Source organism: Toxorhynchites rutilus, chromosome 3 (assembly GCF_029784135.1).
Source record: "Toxorhynchites rutilus septentrionalis strain SRP chromosome 3, ASM2978413v1, whole genome shotgun sequence".
In the NCBI taxonomy this organism is placed as follows: Eukaryota; Metazoa; Arthropoda; class Insecta; order Diptera; family Culicidae; genus Toxorhynchites; species Toxorhynchites rutilus.
The window spans coordinates 191,380,269-191,401,825 of NC_073746.1; the positions used below are offsets into that span (position 1 = coordinate 191,380,269).

At 40.3% G+C, this 21,557-nt stretch overlaps 1 protein-coding gene across 7 annotated transcripts in view; it reads right to left on the bottom strand.

Annotated features, from left to right (window-relative positions):
• LOC129776956 (neuroligin-4, X-linked) overlaps positions 1-21,557 on the bottom strand; it is a 92,794-nt gene that overhangs the window by 52,988 nt on the left and 18,249 nt on the right. For 4 of the 7 annotated variants that reach the window (XM_055782928.1, XM_055782926.1, XM_055782923.1 and 1 more), the window contains exons 1-2: positions 7,517-7,684; positions 2,000-3,376 (exon numbers count right to left, since the gene is read on the bottom strand). In XM_055782928.1, coding sequence (XP_055638903.1) covers positions 2,000-3,123 — 1,124 coding nt within the window. In that variant the 5' untranslated portion in view covers positions 3,124-3,376; positions 7,517-7,684. Of the gene's footprint in view, positions 1-1,999; positions 3,377-7,516; positions 7,685-21,557 lie in introns of those variants that run through there. The other 3 variants (XM_055782927.1, XM_055782925.1, XM_055782924.1) reach the window with 3 other exon arrangements.

Below are 21,557 nucleotides of genomic sequence, written 5' to 3' on the forward strand. Positions count from 1 at the left end.
CTAGATATGGGGTACAGACTAGGGGGGCGTTGCTGATTAATGGTCAGCTGCATCCCAATAGGAAGTATCCCGTGTCGAGCACAGGTACAGATCATTGAAGACAGCAACATCACAATTACGAAAACACTTGTAATACTAACCTCGAGCCAACCGCGAGTAATCGGTTACATATTACTAACATAGTTATAAAGCAAACATTGTCGAAATATTGAACTCCCGGCCCCGTCAGGTTGACGCCATATGAGCCTTAATAAAAATATATAGTTTGGATAAAAAAAAAACCAAGTATAATTCCGAGATGATTCGCGACTTTTGCAAAATGAGACGATCTAGCAGCGTTATCTATCGATAGCTACTATCCACTAAACATTGTTACCATATACATATACAATACGAAATAAACATACTACTCCACTGCCCATGTTTGTATAGGAGACGTAAACGACAAAATGAATAAAATCGACTTTTTCGCTGTTTCGCATTCTACACAATGAAATACGTTTACTCAATATGCAAACAAACATTTTTTGTTCGTAAACATTTGAGCAATTTTGAAAAAAACGTTTCCGAAAAATCACTGTTTGTCCGCATAACAGACGTAGTTCCATACAGCATTCATACATCGTTCAAAAATCAAAAATTGTCGGTATCATGTGCTATAAGCTAAATCTACATTTGAATCACATTCTTTATGGAGTCCAAACATGTCAGTCACGATAGTGTCTCACTACTTAGTATTTCCTAATAGATGCATATAAGAAACCATTGGAACGCTGCTCATATAATTACTATTTTCTGTACACGATGAACAAAAAGAAGCAATTGTGTTTTTCAATGTTATAATTACCTAAATTTCTGCATTTGAATCTTAAAGTATATATATATATATATATATATATATATATATATATATATATATATATATATATATATATATATATATATATATATATATATATATATATATATATATATATATATATATATATATATATATATATATATATATATATATATATATATATATATATATATATATATATATATATATATATATATATATATATATATATATATATATATATATATATATATATATATATATATATATATATATATATATATATATATATATATATATATATATATATATATATATCTACTTTAAGATTCAAATGCAGAAATTTAGGTAATTATAACATTGAAAAACACTATTATATATATATATATATATATATATATATATATATATATATATAGTAGATTGAATTATTCCACATACTCAGCATTTACTCATACCGAATGGGTGAGTCACTCCACCATCTTTATGGGATTGATTGTGATATCAGTAAATCATGTTGCCAAAATTACCAACATTGCAAATTGCCTTTACAAATTCAATTAATTGAAAAAACACGAATCTTCTGTTATTATAATATCCCAGAGTATTCTTCAGGAAAAAAGTACTTTCATAGACTCGCAACAAATCAAGAGAGCACCTTTTCCAGACATTTCATCAAATTTCTTCCAAACCTTTTTGATTTTATCCGATGACAACTGAAATTACCGACGGAGACGTTTTGAATTGTAAATTGTAAATACTAACGCTACAAATAGAGCAACCTGGTGATTACGTCTAGCTATGCGGACAAATGTTCATTGAAACGATTGATTGTCCGCATAAATAGACGCAAGCGTTTTCCAAATGAAAAAAAAAATGTTTTAATCCGCAACATCTCCTTGGCCCTCTTTTTGCCGATAATATCCTTTAACTGGACAGATCATTTCATCGGAAATTTTCATGGTTATGCTTGTAGGCCAAAAAATAACATAAATGCGTTTTCCCAACACTAATGGTGTTGTCGATTACGTCTCCTATGCAATCATGGGCAGTCCAGGTCGTCTCCACATTTTAAGAGATAATGAAAACAGTAACATTGGTGTTTCAGTGAAATTGATTTCGCATAATAATAACTACATTTAAAAATAATTTACTTACCGTAGACTTCCTACAGGTGGCGACGCATATGGCACTCCGAGGAAAGCTTCTACTGTGGGAGTTCTTGGCATCAGAATACCTCTTAATGGTCCATACTTCGTCATAATAATGTTCGTACTATATCTCGTACTTCGTTTTGATGTTGATATGGTTGGTGTGCATAGTAATAGTAGAAGAAATATATGGAGATTGAGCTTTGTATGTTTCTTTTTCATTAGCAGCATCCATATTGCTGTAAGCATCGTTACTAGTTTTATAAATCTAGCGTACTTGTGGTAGATAGTTCCCATTTTTTTATGTATATTTTCTCTCTCTACTGCTTCAGTTGTACATATGCACATTACAGTTTTCGGCTGGGTTGTGATGAACATGTTCAATAACAACAGGGTATCATTTCTTCCAATGCGATGGTACAGATTCTCGTTCCATGTCTTATGGTATGCGTTGCTCAAGTCTGTACTCGCATGTTTCGCAAAATCAAGAGTATTTGCTCCGTTCTTGCTCCATAATGAATTAATGTAAATATTTACTATACAATTCTTACTCAGATAATCAATTCCATTCATAATATGTTTGTGCCGCTTACAGATCAATGGCCTATAACGTCCAATACTATAATCTGTACAAAAATTTTCTCCTTTCTGTACATAGTTACAATTCCATTTAGGTATATTTCTACACGATGAATACTGTGTACAGGTAATACTTTCTTGCACTAATCTTTCAGAACCACCATGTTTTGCTCTCTCTGTTATTCTGTCGGACATTCTGATGACTAAAAAGAATATAATTTCCTTTCCTTCTGATTTAATTGTAATATTCGAATACTGAAGTAGGTCTGCCTTACGATTATGAACATGGACGTTTGATGATTCCAACATAAACGATATCATTGTTTTGAATAATTCCGCGATCCAAATGCGCCGAATTTTAAGTTCCATCGTTTCCGAAAACTTTGACAATGTACAGGCATATATTTGCGCCCGCCTTCTAATGTCAGCATGATAAGGAATGTGGACTGGAATTAAGAAAGTAGACATTATGCTGACCGTCACAGGGATGACAATCATAGATATAAAATTGCGACATAACGTTTGGTTTCTTTTACTTGAAGCATAGAACATTTGATTCAAATAGAATAGCAGTAGGTGTGGGTAGTTCAGATATACGAATGGAAGGAATCTTTCATCTTGACCGATGTCAGATGGCGTACAGATTTTTTGGAGAATGTCAACTTCTGTTGCATGTTGATATGATTCCTTTCTATGTAGAGTGCAGTGAAACTGATGGTACGCAGTATTTATAATTTTCCTCCGCCTTTCAGGGAACGTTTGGTACAAGTACGAATGCAGCGTTAATCATTCAAGATTTATATATCTGTAATACAATGATGATAAGTATTAATAAACATGAAATTATGTTGCTTGGAGCTTAACAGTTCGGCTGAAAAGTTTATAAGGTAACACAGTAAAACTATTTTATTTTTTGCAATATTCAATTTTATTATTCAACATAATTGCCTTCGAGGGCGACACAGCGATTATAGCGATCTTACAACTTTTCGATATCATTATTGAGTACTATAATCGGGTTTTCCTCAAAATAAGCCTTAGTTTGAAGCCCAATTCATGCAGTTTTGCCATCGTTTTCATTGATTTGAGATTTTTCCATTTTTTTCACAATAACAAAAGTTGCTTCACTCTCAATGCTGTAACCCACGTACCAATCGACCGATTGCTGTCAAATTTTGACACGTATCCATTGAAAGATGCTGCTTTGTGAGTAGATTTTTGCAAGAGGCGTCATCTAGACGTCAAGTTTATGAACTTTTCAGCCGAACTGTTAGATTAATTGCACATAACAAATTTTATATAGAATGATATGAATCCAAGAAAAATTAGATGGCTCCATAGAAATAATAAAAGCGTTATACTCATGGTCTGCACTATCTAATGACCTGAAACCCACTCTATCGTAGTTTCAGTTTCACGTATTGCACAAATGTGATTTCTTCGAGAAATTTAGGTGGTTAATAATGAAAAAAAAAACTATTTATTATTTAATCCGCTTCTCAGAGAACGTTTGCTACAAATACGAATGCAGTGTTAATCATTTTATACACAAAGAACCATTCAACAAGGGCTGCAATGTGAAAAACAAATTTGTCATATGGCGGTCGCTCACCATTTAGCGCAATTGGATCAAACAAACGGTTTCTGCAGATATCCCCATTTCTTTCTGAACAAAGGTTATTTGGTCAAATGAAAATTAATTCGAGGTATTTGAAACCAAATAACGGTCTAGAGTTTAAGTGAAGACAGTCGAAGATTTTCTGGTGGCAAAATCACGATTTGGGGTGTGAGAGAACTGTTACATATCGATGAAAGTATGACTAACGCCAAATATATCTATATTCTCTTATGTTCGAAGCTTTCGGAATATCCCTGTTGAAGATTAGCCTAGCTAATTGCTTTATTCTAAAAAGAACCACACAAAGTATAATTTTGATCGATGAAAAAAGTACCGTTTTGGCTCAATTCCCGAAAATTTAATTTTTAACTCAAACTCCGAACTCTTCAATTAAAAAGCTAAATTTACTGAAAATCAATGTTGTTTTGATACCTATAAACGCTGTTATATGGAAGAGTATACCGTAAAGAATATCGGGGTTTTCATCGGAATATGAGTCAAAACGTTAACTTCCCTCGTGAGAGACAATCTATCATCACCCAATTCCTTCGATATTTATTTTAAAAAATGATCCAAAATTATGTCATCCGTGAATTTACATAACATTAAGACCTCTCCAATGCAAAAAATCAAATTAATTCTAAATGCCAATAGAATGTAGTATATGCGAAACCTAGGGGCGAGCACTTATTATAGTACGACAACTTTGAAAACCACAAGTTTAACGCAATCAAAGCAACCCCTTTTAACAAGAAGCAATGGTTGCTGTCAAAAGTTGAAACCGGTGCGACAAAATTTAGGGCCAGTTGCTCGTCTCGACTGTTTCGAGTGTTGTTTCGACCGACTTCTGAAGAAAATTGATTGTTTATCGGTGGTATTTTGTGTTTTTCGGATCCTGGTAAGTATTTATCATGTAAACAAGAATTATTTACGGTTTTCATTCTCGAAATCCAAATCGCGAAATCGCAGAGTACTTGGGACGATCCAAAACCTTCGTGTTTAATGCCCTCCACGACCGCAAAAAATCCGAAACGACTTGGATGCCCAAGGAAAACAATCGCGAAGGATGACTCTGCCATAAAGCGAGAAAGATCCCGTCAAGTCCTCGAAAAAGATCCGGGACGAACTGAGCTTGTCCGTGAGTTCCCGGACAGTTCAGCGACGGCTGGTGGAGCAGGGATTACGCGAAAAAAGCCCCCGGAAGGTCTCGATGCTGACACCGAAGTATCTGAAGGTGCGGCTGAAGTTCGCGCATTCTTTGTTTTTGAGATGCTTTAAACTTTGCAGTTCAATCGCCTCTATCGCGAAAGACCACTTCGATTGGATCGGTCCTGAGAATAAAAAGCAGTGGCGAAATATACTGTGGTCGAATGAGACGAAGGTAAACCTCATCGGATTGGACGAAAAACTTTGGTCCATCGCCCAATAGGCTGCGCTTGCATGCCACCGTATACCACGAAGCCACTCAAGCATGGAGGAGGAAACATTATGGTGTGGGGGTGCTTCTCCTGGTACGGGGTTGACCCCCATCCCGGCTACCACGTGCCAGATGCTGGTGGAATCCATACCGAACTGTGTGCGTGAAGAGATGCGTAACAAAGGTTACACGACCAAGTACTAACCCTAGAAGCTTTTCACGGTATGTATTTTCTTGTTTTTTTTACCATGAATTTTAAAACCGGTCTTAATTTTTGTTGCGTCATTTTAGTTGTTAAGGGGGACCCCGATCTGGAAAATCGAAGAAAATGAATTTTGTTTTTTTTTGCATTTTTGTGAAGCATATGTCCTCAGGAACGTTGTCTTAAAAGAAATTTTCGATATTTAATTGCATTGGAAAGTCACAGTCAAAAGTATGAGGTCACTTTAATGGATATCGCATTGCTGTACGAATTTATGAACTGGTTTTTCTCGAAACCATGTTTTTCAGGTGGTATTAATATCTCAGGATCTACTCGACCGATTTGGCTGAAATTGTTTTTCAGCAAGTGAAAATGAATTATCTAAAATGTTACATAGCCGTTTTTCTGAAATCTTTTTTTTTCGTTTTTTATGAGATTGATGACATTATTTATCACATTGATTTTTCATGAAAAATAACTCATTTTTATCATAAATGGGTGCCATTTTGGCAATTTTTCGAATTTTCAAAAACTTCTTACGCTTTAGATATTGTTCTAAAGTTTCAAAATAATCATTGGAATCCGTTCTGCGTCACCCAGTTGCTTCAGTACCGATACCCCCAACAATTATTGTTACCACACGTACAGATTTATCTGGAAAGGTACAGATTTTTTCGTTATTTTTGGTACAGATTCTGTACGGTACAGAATACAGATTTTCATCAAAAAGTACAGATTGGTACAGATTTTTTCCGCGTGTGAAATTTCTTTCGAAAATTTTATTGAATGATAGTACTATTTACAAGCATCATCAAACGCACGAGAGATTCTAGGCTAGCAAATGTTAATGTACATTGAATTCGACTCGGATTGCGTCACCTCGGCGGCTTGGGGTCGTTTCCTCGTTAGATGGTGACTTCGTCCCCCTTAAATTGACCTTATTCATTCATATTTCATGATTTTTCTCTGCAATGAATAATTCCAATGGTACAGATTTTTTGAAGAAAAAGTACAGATGAGAAAGATTTTTTCCCTTCTGGTACAGATTAAAATGTGTCAACACTGCCAGCAAGGTACCGATTTGCATACGGCATCTACACATCCAACTGTCAACAGTGTAATAATCATTATTCGTGCACTCAAAAAATAGAAAATAGATCTTCAAATATACCTTAAACAATAACCAAAATACCCAAACACTTTACTTTATTCCTAACATCGAAAAAAAAATTTTTTCGACCCTCCAGACATGGGTTCCCTCTTAGGTATGCTTAAAAGCATTTTTTATTGAATGACTATTGTTTAAACTACAGATGTTACAAAATTTCTTCGAACAATGCAAATAAATTATTATAAATGGATTGGAGCACTGGATTGGTTTATTTTTTCTCAAAGTTCTGTCACTTTTTTTTCTTTTCTTTTTTTGTCTTTATGTTTTGTCCGACACTGTATAGTTTTTGTATACCTTGAAACTACACTGTTATTTTACATTTGCCGGAAATAAAATATAACTACAAACAATGTTTATCGATTAGAGAAACGTAAATTTTGATGAAACATGATCTACATAAAATCATTTACGCAAAAAATAGTGTTGGAATGCGTAAAATTATAGAAACAGAGTCTTGAAGAGTTAAATAATATATCACTCTGATGAATATATTAGGTCGAATAATTTTATTGTAAATGCATATTGCAATGACCTCACCTACATGTTTTTAAAATTTAAAAAAACAGGATGAAGGATGAAAACCTGCCCTAACATTCAATGCACTTCACTTGATAATCATTTTCAGCAAGCACACTGAGAGTGCTGAGTCGAGTACTTCGTGAATATAACTTTCCTGACTTAAATTCAGATACGAACTAAACGGCCACGGAAAATCACGGTAATATTTGTAGATGTTGGTTGGATAGGACGGTATTAAAATCTTTTCATTCTCAACGAAATGGATTTTTTGTTTACTGTACCCTTGCCTTTTTATAACAAGAAGTGTGTGGCATAAATAGGATTTTTTCACCCTTGCTGATAGCAACTAAATATGGAGCTATCAAAGAATGTGAAGAGCAGGTTATAAGCAAACTTTCATATCATACATTTTTTAGGTTTGCACAACACACTATTCATCAGCGCAAATTAGTATGCACATGACCACGTTTGTTCAACATCTATAGTAGTTCTTCAATCATCTTGGTGAATGGGGTGTTTGTGTTTCATGTATATCAAACCGCTTTTAACTATTTTATAAAAGCAGATGTGACTCGCAAAGTCGAACGATTAAAGATGTTACGCTAGTCCAGCACATCGCAGTGGGTTCTACATTTTTCAATCATTCCTCCACACTTAACACAATAGAATGCTAAGCAAAGTTTTTCTTTCCGAAAGGAACTATCATCCTTTATACTTCGCCATTCTCCCTCCGAAGCATCTTATTTCTCCCTCAACACTTGTGCAAGCGGAGGATTTTTCTCAACCAAATCAAATCGTGTGATAATTTTACTCAAATGTATCCCAAAACAGGGATTTTAGTAAAATTTGGTACCACACATTTTTGCGTTGTCGTACACACGCGTCATTTTTTTTAATTTTCAGATTAGGAGAAAGAACAGTTTTGTTGAACAAAGAAAATTACAGTTGAGATTGTTAAAAATTGTTCAGCAAAAAAAGCATTGAAACAAATCTGCGCTCCGCAAAACATCCCCAACAAGCCCAACTGGGGGAAACTATCGTGGGGAGTCTTTCTGACAACAGTTATTTTTTCTCGAGTGAGCACTAACCGGAAAACCACAAGAATATGCGACAAGGCCGTAGCCGTAGAACGGTTTTAGCCATTTTATTTCGAGATATACTAGAACCTTATTCATTGTACTCACCATAATGGTATATTACTTATCTACGTTTATATTACTACCTTTATAAACTTCATTGTTCCGGTCAGGAGCAAAACATTCAAAAAACAAAATAAAAGTGTTTCATAATTATAGAAACAATCTGAATACATCGCTCCTCTTTTTTCCTTAATCAGTTCAAGTTTGTTTTATTTTAAAACGTAGTGTACTTCTAGCGTTATTGCCTTCATATCGTTATACTGATTGAACAAATATGAATGAAAACTTTTTTTTCTCATAACATCTCCTAAATTATCTTAATCGTTCCTGGAAGTTTTGAAGGTTCCCTGATCGAAGTTGGCCCTAAAAACTCATAAATTTACCTATGTGTTCGAAAACATTCATACAATAGAACACTGGCCAAAGCTAACGTCTACTAGCTGATGTAATCCGACTAAGCAAAGCTACTATTGCTAAAATAGTTCAAAAATGTAAAAAGGGTTGTTCTCCTCGTATCGATTGTGAAATCGACTTCTTAAAATAGGTTTAAAGGGTTGAGGGGCAGAAACCGAGGCTATCAGAGGAAAAACATTCAAAAACAACTGAAGTGGGCACAAGATCACATTATTGCAATTTGATGACTCGAAGAAGGTAATTAGATGAAACTAAAATAATGTTATTTGGGTAGGATCAGTGACGTAGCGTGACCGGGTGACACCCGGGGCGGGTTACTAGGGTGTCTCCCCTCCATTATACTATGTTTTCGTTTTCTAAAAATAAATCAAACTTATCTGAACTAGAAAAATATTTATTATAATATTAGGACGAACAATAAATCACAAAATCTTCACACGTTGGTCACTGGGACAAAATATGAGAATAAATAAAATATGTTTTATTTGTGGGTGTCGAAATGTGACTCAAATAAATATGCCATCAAATAAATAACTTCGGGAACTGAGACCAACACTGATATTGTACAAATGCTTCGTGTTAAGTGAGCATTCCCTCTTGCAATTTTCTAGTTAATTTCAACTCTGATAAGTCTCTCTACAAAATGTCACAGAAACGTACACGGCTAGAAACAGCTTCACTGTAAGAATTGGAACCACTTCTTGGAAGTCCGACTTCATGATGAACTGTAACACATACAATGCAATCTCACTAATTACACCATTACAACTAATTTCGGCGGCCTTCAAATGTCTACGAAGTCCTGGAATCTCTAGCAAACGCTGTCTTTCTGAAACTTGATAGTTGCCAATTTGTCAAGTCGACTTTTTCATTTCGTTGTCCAATACTTATAACATGTGCCGAACTTGACTTGCTTCCAAAATTTCTTCTGGCTTCTTCTTTAGACGATTTTGACCGTTCTCTTCCATCGTTGGATCGAGCCCGGAAAGTCTTTCACCTGGTTTACTTATCTTATGAGGAATTCTCCTCTCAGTAGCAAATTTTTTATCGATAGATTTTAATAAAACCTTCTTAATGACCATTTCGTCTAGACCGTTCCTTCCATCAGCGAGAAAAATTACCAGTGCATTGAATCTGATCACAACGTTACTCAGAGAGAGTCCTTCGGTTTGCAAATATTCTGCGATAGATCTAATCCATTTAGTACAGCGCATCAGAAGTACAAATAAACAGAAGAATTAAATCCTACACTTCTGGTAGGAGAGACCGTGCACTTGATCCAGTATTTTAGTCGCACAATACTCCAGTGATTGTGATCCGCCCATAAATTGTTTCATAGCATTATAATGAGTTTGCGACAGTCTTTCAACAACACACCTGAGTGGCTCATAAACATTTCTCAGCGATTGAAACTGCGAAAAACTATTAAACAGATCAAACTGTTCAAAAAATGTCACTGTAGATTCTTAGCAAAGGCGTGTTAGTCTCATAAGCCCAAAGAGATGTCTACAAACCCTATGGATACGGCTTTTTTGTTTTGCTTTCTCAACAAAAACCAAAATTCGAATTTGACATGGTTGAAGCGGTCGATAGCCTGCGAACGGGACTTCATGAAAACTAAAAACCTGACTTTCCAATTGTTGAAGGATGTCGTTATTCAAATTTGCAGCTTTTCTCACCCGAAACGAAAAAAATTGGAGTGGGTTATATGTGATATAACCGCACGGTTACCATTAACCAAACTTACCATAACCGCACGGACTGCCATTGGCTTAATTCCCAATAAATAGATAAATGGATTCCCCTTGGAAGTTTCCCCCTTTCGAATCAATTTTGAGCTATTTAAACAAGTTTTTCTGACCAATAAATGAAAAACATATTTCGTAGATCTTTTAACTATCTTTCGAATAATGTTATTTTCACTTCGTCCATCCGGTAGAGATATATTAAAACTCAAAACCTTGTACTTCAACCGTAACCCCTTCTTTGTCGAGGGTTTGAATTTACACCCCAGTACAGAAATGAAAATGTAGTATGACGAAATAATGAACATAAAAAACCAAGAATAACATGAACATTATAACATGAACTTTTCCATAGTGAGTTGTTTTGTTAGATAATACCATAAGTAATAACCGGTTAAATTCATTCAAAATCAAAAAATAATATACTTGTCATTGTCATGGGTGTCGCCCCTCTAAGGTGACACCCGGGGCGGATCGCCCCATTCGCCCCCCTACACTACGCCACTGGGTAAGATTGTATCATAAGTAAAATAGCGACAAACCGACGAAAGCCTACAAAGTGCGTGTTTGAAGTCAGCAGTCAAACATGGAAGAGGTGAATCATTGCTACTCAACTATCTGTTAGCATTTACTGTGCAAGAAAAGTCATTGTTTCGTGTCGGATGGTACTGTTTAGAATCGAAGAACTCGAAATCATTGACGGAATAATGACAAAAAAGTTTAAGAACACACTTCCAGAGTTTTCGCAAAACAGAATCATGGTCGTCTGTACACATTCTAACAAGACGGACATTCGAAACAAACCATAGTTATTTTGAAAATTTGGGTTCAAAAATTATCAAACAAGTAATCACAAGTGAGGCAAGTAGTTGCAACTTAGTGGAACACAATCGCGCCAGAAACTAAACTTGTTGAATCAATGCCACAGCCATGTCATTCATGCCAAGAACGATCACACAGAATTGCTGAAGAGTCCCGGGAACAACAGCACTACTTAAAAATGAACAAGATTCATTTCGAAAGGTTCATCTATAGTTGTTGAAGCGTAATCAAGTGGATTTCTTTTGACGTTTTGTCAATGGATGAAACGTGGATCCATTACCACAATCCTGAATCCAATAGACGGTCTGCTGAGAGTAAGGAATATTTCGAAGATTTAGACGTTTCGTACTACAGAAAGGGAATCGAAATGCTGGAAACTCGCTATATCAAACGTACTGCCTTCGAAGAAAACTATGTTGAGGAATAAATACTGCTTTGCCTAAGAAACGATTGTTTTCATTAACCTTTCTATACTCGTGCATGGATCTGACAGGCCGAGAATCAATGAGGTGACTGAATAAAATGACTTTCAAAACTGAATGAAGTTAAATAAAAATATTTTCAGGAGTTTTTTCATTCAATTGTATCTTTTTCTTTAAATAAATACCAACAACGCCTGAAAATACACAAAGGTAATATCACAGAGATACACACAGTCTGTGAGTATACTAGTTACGATCGCGCGAATATAGGGGAGTGAAAAATCTCGGGTCTTTTCAAGCCCCTGGAGTATAAGGTTGATATGAAGTGTACATTCTGTCAAATATACTGTCAAATATATAGGGGAAGATGGCTCTGACCTGACCCCTTTTTTTGCAACGGCAATTCATCACATAAAATTCTCATTTTTTGGCGATTTCGGCACTGAAATGAATAATATAACTCTTAAACTATGTTTTACACTGGTCGGCGTGGTTCATGAGTGATAAAAAAGGGAAAACAAAGGCCAAATCGGAAGTGCCTTTTTTCGACACCTTCAAAAATAGTCGTCCTAAACCGATCTCCCCATGGTCCTGAATCGATTCGATATGAGCATTGGGTATTGAGGAGAAGAGTAGAGGAAGTCGAAGTCGTATTTGGATATCATTTCGAAGATGTTGGCTTCCGGTTCATTGAAAACGGCACCAATAGACCGGAAATTAAATTAGGGGACTTGAGTTAAACAAAGAAAGTGTTAGAGCGAAATTGCGGTTGTAAAAGAACATATGCAAACACGGAAACGGAAACGGGAACCAAATTTTCATCACTCTAGCGAGTCCTTCGTGTTAAGACATGATGCCAAATTCGGTCAGAAGATAGTCGGATCGTCGCGAGTCTTCAGGAGAGGGAGAAGTCACACTTTTGGAGTCACTCTTCCAAATACACCTGTCCATTCATGGTGCTTGCGGTAAGGAAGTACTTTGGAGTACTTTGCTTTCCGCAAGTACAAATCCCTTGCCAAATTAAGGTCTTCTTGGCGAACTTCGACATCTCCTGTGTCCGGAGGTTCTCGGGACATCCATCTTATCCTTGACAGTCACATACAGGTTTCCTGGAATTGCTTTGAAGTCCGCCTTTACATATTTCTCGTGATCCATTACGCAGCAGCGAGGTTTCGTCGTACAACATCCGGGCACGGCTTATTGCGACTATATTCTGTTTCTATTCTTAATATTCTTAAACGTACGTAGTCCAGCTCGTGTTTTGGTATTCTGCACGAAAGTCTTGCTCACATGCAACTTTTTAGTCACATCTCGAACTGAGGCGCTCGGTTTCCGTCCAAAGGCCCCAACCGCTCGTTTGTGATCGTTCTCGATGTCCTGAAGGCTTTTATTTGGACGTCAGGCGTTCTTCGACGAATCCCAACTTTTCCCGATTGCACGATGCGACAGATCCTTGTTCTCGAAGTACTCGTGCAAAACTTTTTCACGCACGCACTGTTCTTTCGTCAGCATTTTGAAAACTGCGCACCTGTTGAAATCAACTCACATCATGGAATAGTTTTATTAAGGCAGTATTCTAGTCTAGAAATTTGAAAAAAATTAAAAAAATCCTTCATATTTCCGTAGTTTAGTTACCGAGTTAGAGCCATTTTAGTGATGCGGTATCTAACCTTGTACGACCATAACAATAAACTTCAAACGCGTTTTCTCGAAACTAGTTTTTTCAAACTGGCGTACACGATATCTCAAGTTCTACTGAACCGATTCACGTCGAATTTATATGAATACAATCTGCATGCATCTCTCTATCGCATGTATCTCTAAAAAATAATATTTTTTTAAATTTTACTATTTTTAAAAAATTGGGAAACATAAGAAAAAACATTTTAAACCGTATTTTGTTTTTCAAACGGCTGCCATTTTTTTTAAATAGATAAATAAACAAATAATGGTAAAATGGATGGTAAAAATATTATTTGTTTTATTTTTACGGAGCTCGAAAAAACGCCCGAAAATCGTGTCTCTGCACTAGAATACCCCCTTAACACATTCACGCCGGCGCGTACCACCGGTGGCCCGCACTAGACTGCCTCATCGTTATTATGTCATCGTGTCACATGTAACAACAAACGAATGTCACTGGGCGGCAAAATGCATTCTGCAAGATCATATTTGAACAAACAAAAGTGAATTATTCAGAAAAATGTTGAATCGGCATATATTGACTGGAATAGGTTCCGATCGAAAGAGCTAAAAGCAATCATCGCAGCCGCCAGATGGCGAGGATTATGAATTACAGCTCCGGCGTCAATGTGTCAAACAAATAAATTGAATACGATTTATTATAAATTCAAAAACAGGTATCTGCCCAGAACTCAGTTGACAACGATCTCATGGAAGCCAACCGTGCCATAGGTACTTTCGGCTGGAACTGATGTCACCATCTAGTTCAGTGATCGTATGAGTCCCCGATGAAAAGTGGATATCAGTTCATCAGCTCTCTCGTGACCTTGTCTACAGAATTATTGGAGTCGATCCGCCGTTTGAAGCTCGCCCAAATATGTTCTATCTATGGCTGCAGGGTGACGCTCGGAAGGTTGGCGTTCTTCGGTGCAATGTTTATCTTCAGCTGGTCCATCTCCTCCAGCGATCTCTTCAACTTCCGGCAGGAGCTTCGTATTGTATATCTCCCCGTTCACCGCAAGCCTCGAAGGAAAGAACAGCGGGTTGAACATTCCATTCGTTGATCGTCAACCACAGAAGGGCTTTCTCCGAGAACTTGGCATGGGATATATATTTGACATCATCGCTTACCTCCTTAGTGACGCGCGTAAAGTTTTCCGTCAGTCGTTGCCGGCCAGCGTCTCAGTAAGTCTCGTTTCACCATGAACACGACGTCGCACTTCGTCGTATAGATGTTTTTCGTGAGTACATAAGCCACTTCTTGTGGGTTAGATGCTGCTCAGACACGTGCGGCCTCGTTTGACGCTTCAACATGAAAATGTTAATTCTGGCAGTTTATTGTTTAACCAGTTGCTCATAACTTCCGGCCAAGCCACTTTATTATCGCTCTTCCTTATCAGCTTCTGCTGCACTTTACGGACAGATGGCAAGAACCAGGCTTTTATCCGACAATTTTCTCCAGAAGGGAGAGAATGTGGTAAATGAACGATCGGCTATATCAGGCGGACACGAAGTGTCTCACGGTGTCCAACTTCTTCGACTCGAGTGTAGAACTTGCAATACGAACAAAGTATCGAACGTAGTTACTTAACTGATTTCACCATGGCTCCTGCAAATCCATTGATAAGGGCGTTTAAACATATTTGTAGAAGGCCTAATAAACGTAGAATTTAAAGAAAATTTGGTCCAGTTAATTATCTTTCGTAGTTTTTTTCGTCGCCATCTGAAATGAGTCCATGTTTTAATGCAAACGTTATATTGGGTTGGGGAAAAAGAAATGTCGTATATTGTCAATATATGGCAACACTTAAACATATCTTGTGTTGTACTTATCGCATCGGGTCATACTATACGGCTATTTAAAGACGACAATCTATGCTACAACTGTCGTTTTGACAGTGTTGTGATTGCCCTTTTCAGTCTCAAGTTATAGCGCGTCAAAGATGGAGTCCACCAAGCAAGAAATTCGCCATATTTTACGTTTTTACTACCTGCGAGGTAAAACTGCAACGAAGGTGGCCAAAAAAATTCGTGTAGCTTATGGATCCGATACTGTAACGATTCGCACAGCACAGCGTTGTTTTGATCGATTTCGTTCTGGTGTAGTGGCTGTCGAAGATACACCCCGTACTGGTAGGCCAATCGTCGTGGAAACCGATAAAATCGTTGAAATCATCCAAGTAGACCGGCATGTGAGCACTCGCTCGATTGGCCAGGAACTGGGTATAGACCATAAAACCGTTTGGAACCGTTTGCAGAAAATTGGACTCCAAAAAAAAGCTGGATGTATGGGTGCCACACGAGTTGACGCAAAAAATCTTTTAGACCGAATCAACGCCTGCGATGCACTGCTGAAACGAACGAACTCGACTCATTTTTGAAGAAGATGGTGACTGGTGATGAAAAGTGGATCACGTACGACAACCTGAAGCGAAAAAAGCGAAAGATTGTGGGTGATGAAGTTGCCTTCTAAATGGCAACAAATTTGCGCCTTTTTTTTTTAAATTGGATAATTTTAAGTATGTTAAATAAACCGTCAAATTTCGATCAGGAATACGACATTTCTTTTTCCCCAATCCTATACTAGGTATTTCATTTTAGAAGCGGGTGATATTTTGCCCTGGCCAGTCATCCAAAAACTGCACTGAACAAATGAAAATGCACGGCAAAATTTAACTTAGTGTAGTAAGAATAAACAGAACGTAGACTATAGATTGAAAAGTCTTAAAATTATAAGTCTCTCAACTTCCTGACGTATTCTCAAGCTCATTTGCATATGTTGAGCAACCGCAATTTCGACAAGAGGTTAGATAGAATAGTTCGACGAGACTGCAACCATGCACCGAGTTCATAAGTTGCAAATTGAAGGTGAGTGTCTTTTAGAATTTCTCTCGTCAAACAACATAGATATGGCTACCAAAGGGAATGAACCAACCTTCATTAACGCCATCAGACAAGAAGTCCTAGATCTAACGCTGTGCAGCCCGGCTATTCAAGAAAATATCCACAACTGGCACGTTTCCGAGGAGGCGTCTTTGTCTGATCATAGACACATTATTTTTGAATGGAATGGTGGTATGGAAGTTCATAGAGAATACCGAGATCCCAAAAAACCAATTGGGATCGGTATGCACTTGAACTCGAGTCAAAAACTCTAAACTCGAAAATGGGAGGCGATCTGGCGTAGTGGTAAAATCCATACCTCTCACGCAGAGATCACGAGTTCAATTCTCACTCCCGACATTCTTCCAAAATTGGAAGTCAAAAGTGACGAACCAGCCGAAATGTGTTGAAAGTCACTATAATAGAGAAAAAAAAACCCACCAACAGCCAGATCAACAACAACTACGCGATCTGGTCTTCCACTACGACGAGGCGATCTCACAGTTCCGCGACACAGACCCATTGTCGCGCCCCAGGATCCCGAAGTTGCAGCATTCCCGTAGGCTGACAAGTGCAGTAAAGCTCATGAACGAGCACGTTCTTCCGCTGCACTTGGTTGATGCTGAGAACATGGAGGAGCTGCAACTGAAAGTTTACTGTGCTGCTGTGGCGACCGCCAAAAGTTTAGGATACCGTATTAGGCCAAGAGGCGGACTGCTCCAACATCTCCGTGAAAGGCGTGAGCCTCCATGGCGAAGGAGATTGGAGCAACGGATCCTAAACAAGCGCGCCGCAATTGGAAGACTGAGGGCGTACAAAAGAGGCAGCAGATCGGCGAAATTATGTCGCCAAGTTGCTGTGATCGTGCGGCCTACTGAACTTCGCCAGCTGGGAGCTCACCAGCTGACGGAAAAACTCGACACACTGGTACAGCAATTGAGCGTCCTTACAAAACGGCTGAAACGTTACTCTGACTCTGCAAAGCGCCAGGAACAAAATCGGATGTTCAGAGATAACGAGAAAGCGTTCTACGACCACATTAGCGACGAGAAGCCCGACTACCGCGAAGGTTTGCCAGATATTAGCGATGTGACGAACTTCTGGGCTGGTATTTGGGAGACCCCAGTAGAACATCGCGACGGGCAAATGTGGTTAAGACGGGAGGAGGAGAGTTGTGGTGAAATTGGAGAGATGCCAGCTATCATCGTCGGAGAGAACGATGTCCGCGAAGCCTCGCGGTACCTGAGGAACTGGGCAGCACCGGGCCCCGATGGTGTCCAGAACTTTTGGCACAAGAAGCTGACCGTCGCACATCCAAAGATAGCTGAGTGCTTCAACAAGGTGCTACGTGACCCACACAACCTCCCTGAATTCGCCACCCGTGGCGTCACATTCCTCCTCCCGAAAGACAGCAACACATTGAACCCATCAAAGTACAGGCCGATAACGTGCCTATCGAGTCTGTACAAGATATTAAGCAGCATCATAACCGCCAAAGTTTCTGCCCACTGCGAACAACACCATATCATCGCAGAAGAGCAGAAAGGATGCAGAAAAAATACGCATGGCTGCAAAGACCAGGCCATCATCGACGCAGCCATAGTCGGCCAGGCGGTTTATAACCAGCGGAACCTAAGCATGGCCTATATCGATTACAGGAAGGCTTATGACTCCATACCTCACTCGTTTCTCGTCCGGGTATTGGAGCTCTACAAAATTGATCCCGTCGTCGTTAGGTTCCTGCAGCATGCGATGAGGCAGTGGAGCACGTCTCTGCACCTTAGTGATGGGGAAAATGTGTTGCAGTCTAGAACGTTGCAGATAAAGAGGGGGATATTCCAAGGCGACTCTTTCAGCCCGCTTTGGTTTTGTCTGGCACTGAACCCCCTCAGTAGGACGCTCAATAGAAACGGTCATGGCTATAAAATAAGGTATGACGACGGCGCCCACGAAGAAGTGACCCATACCTTTTACATGGACGATCTCAAGGTCTACGCTGATTCACGTCAGCGTCTAGGTGTAGCTATCCGGGTTGTCGAAGAAATAAGCAGGGACATCTGCATGGAGTTCGGCCTCGACAAGTGCCGCTGTGTCCATCTGCTGGAAGGACAACTTACCGAATCCGGAGGCTACGAGGTCTATGACGGCGAGTTTATAAGAGACATGGTTCGTGGCGAATCCTATAAATATCTTGGATTCCGACAGCTCACCGGGATTCGCCACTCCGACATCAAGACGGAGCTGCGAGACAAGTTCTTGAGTCGAGTGAACTGTGTCCTGAGGACTTTCCTCAACGCGGGGAACAAGGTACGTGCGATCAACACATTCGCGGTTCCCCTGCTGACCTTCAGTTTTGGTGTAGTCAAATGGAGCAAAACTGACCTAGAGGACCTTGAGAGGAGGATGAGGAAAGCATTCAAAGAGGCCGGAATGCACCATCCTCAATAGGCACTGGAGAGAGTTTCACTACCACGCAAAGAAGGGGGACTTGGAATCGTCGACATTTCTGCACTGTGTGTTGCCCAGGTACGACAACTGCGCGAGTACTTCGCAGAACGCGCCAACCAAAACGCGTTATACCGGGCTGTCTGCGCCGCTGACAGAGGATACAGCGCTCTGCACTTGGCGCAAGCGGAGTACCAACTAAACTGCAATCTGCAGACAGTGGAGGAGAAGATTGCAGCTTGGAAGCAGAAGGCAGTGCATGGTGCCCACCCCCATCAACTGGACCGGCCACACGTCGACAAGGCCGCATCTAATCTGTGGCTAACGCGTGGTGAACTCTCTTCAGTAGTAGAAGCCGACATGATAGCCATCCAGGACAGGATAATGCCTTCGAGAAACTGCAGGCGGTACATCTGGCATTAAGACGTTGATGACATTTGCCGGATGTGCCATCAACCAGGTGAAAACATAGAACACATTATGGGAGGCTGTCCCGTTTTGGCCAACGCAGCCTACACCGAGCGCCACAACAACGTGGCCCGTATTGTTCATCGAGAACTGGCGCTCCAATGTGCTCTACTGGAAGACAACGTACCAAACTACAAGTACCTGCCTGCACCTGTCCTGGAAAATGACCGTTTCAAGCTGTACTGGGATCGCACTGTTCTGACCGACCTCTCGATCCACCACAACCGCCCAGATATAATGGTTTACGACAAGAGCGACCGCAAAGTCACCATCATCGATGTGGCTATTCCACTGAACCAGAATCTGGAGGAGACCCACGGTCGCAAAATCTGCAAGTACCGACCATTGGCCGTGGAGCTCAAGGAACTGTGGGGGCTAAGGGAGGTCCCAAGAATTGTTCCAGTCGTTCTCTCTGGAACTGGAATTATCCCGAAGACACTTCTGGAAGCGCTAAAGGTGTTGAACATCGAGAAGGAATTGGCCGGCATCCAAAAGTCGGTCATCCTTAGCACCTGCGCGATTGTCCGACAATTCCTCGGTCAGGACTAAAACAGCACGAGCATGCAGATACGTGCATTCCGCAGAGCCTAGTCCCCCTTTGGCATTCAGAAGCCCGGGGGCAGGTGAAAATTCTGGCTAGGTTCGCCTAGTTAAGAAGTGAGATAAGTCTGCAAAAAAAAAAAATGGGGATCAACATAGGGTAGGAGCCTGCCTGTTGGTCTCAAATGTTCCTATCTCACGCCTCCACGAAGATCATATGACGACATTTTTAGATCGGGCGTGAACTGGAAACACACACCTGGTCTTGGCTCCGAGAACGGGTGTCGAAAGTGGCTAAGTGAGGGGGTGCGAGCGAGTCAGAGCGCTATATCTCTCCCGGGGAAGGCCTCCCGGGTCATGAAGGCCTTGCCAACCCGCTGTCTCCCGGGCAAAGGAGATACACCCAGACAATGGAGCTACGATCACGAAGAGTAATTAGAATGCGATCACCCGAGGAGGGTCCCCGAACTGGAGCTGGTCCTGGAACGGGCGTAAGAGCGAGCGGCCAGTGGCTGGAGGGCGAGGTGCAAGAGCGGGCCACCAGCCGGGTTCAACCCGAAGAGCTACCGCCACACGGAAACAGCAGCCATCGACATCACCATCGAAACGCTGCGCCTACGAGGCGTGTTGCGACTGTCAGACGACAGTCGTCCACACTTGTGGGTACTACTAGGCGACGGATCATGTGGACACACGAAATGAACGAATTCGTGATCCGCGCCTATTACATCTGCACTGCTTTGGAGACGGACATGAGCGGTCGCCCTCGAATACTCGCAATGTTCGAGGAAGCGTATCCAGAGTTCGTCGGGAGGCTTGACCAAAACGCGATGAACGCGAGGCGTAGAGCGATTGTACGCAACAATATGCTCTCCCAAACGCAAGTCGACGAGATCAAGCAGCAGGTGCAGAGAGAACTAAGCTCCAGAACAAGCAGAGCAAGCGATGTGTCGAGACGAAGTTCAGTACGGCTGAGCAATTCATTCGCGAGTGGGGCACGCGAATCAGCAACAGTGGAGGCCACAGTACAACAACCCCCTGAGCCGGAAGATCCACAGCCAGATCAACTACTACTACGCGATCTGGTCTTCCATTACGACGAGGCGATCTCACAGTTCCGCGACACGGACCCTTTGTCGCGCCCCAGGATCCCGAAGTTGCAGCATTCCCGCAGGCTGACAAGTGCAGTAAAGTTCATGAACGAGCGCGTTCTTCCGCTGCACTTGGTTGATGCTGAGAAAATGGAGGAGTTGCAACTGAAAGTTTACTGTGCTGCTGTGGCGACCGCCAAAAGTTTAGGATACCGTATTAGGCCAAGAGGCGGACTGCTCCAACATCTCCGTGAAAGGCGTGAGCCTCCATGGCGAAGGAGATTGGAGCAACGGATCCTAAACAAGCGCGCCGCAATTGGAAGACTGATGGCGTACAAAAGAGGCAGCAGATCGGTGAAATTATGTCGCCAAGTTGCTGTGATCGTGCGGCCTACTGAACTTCGCCA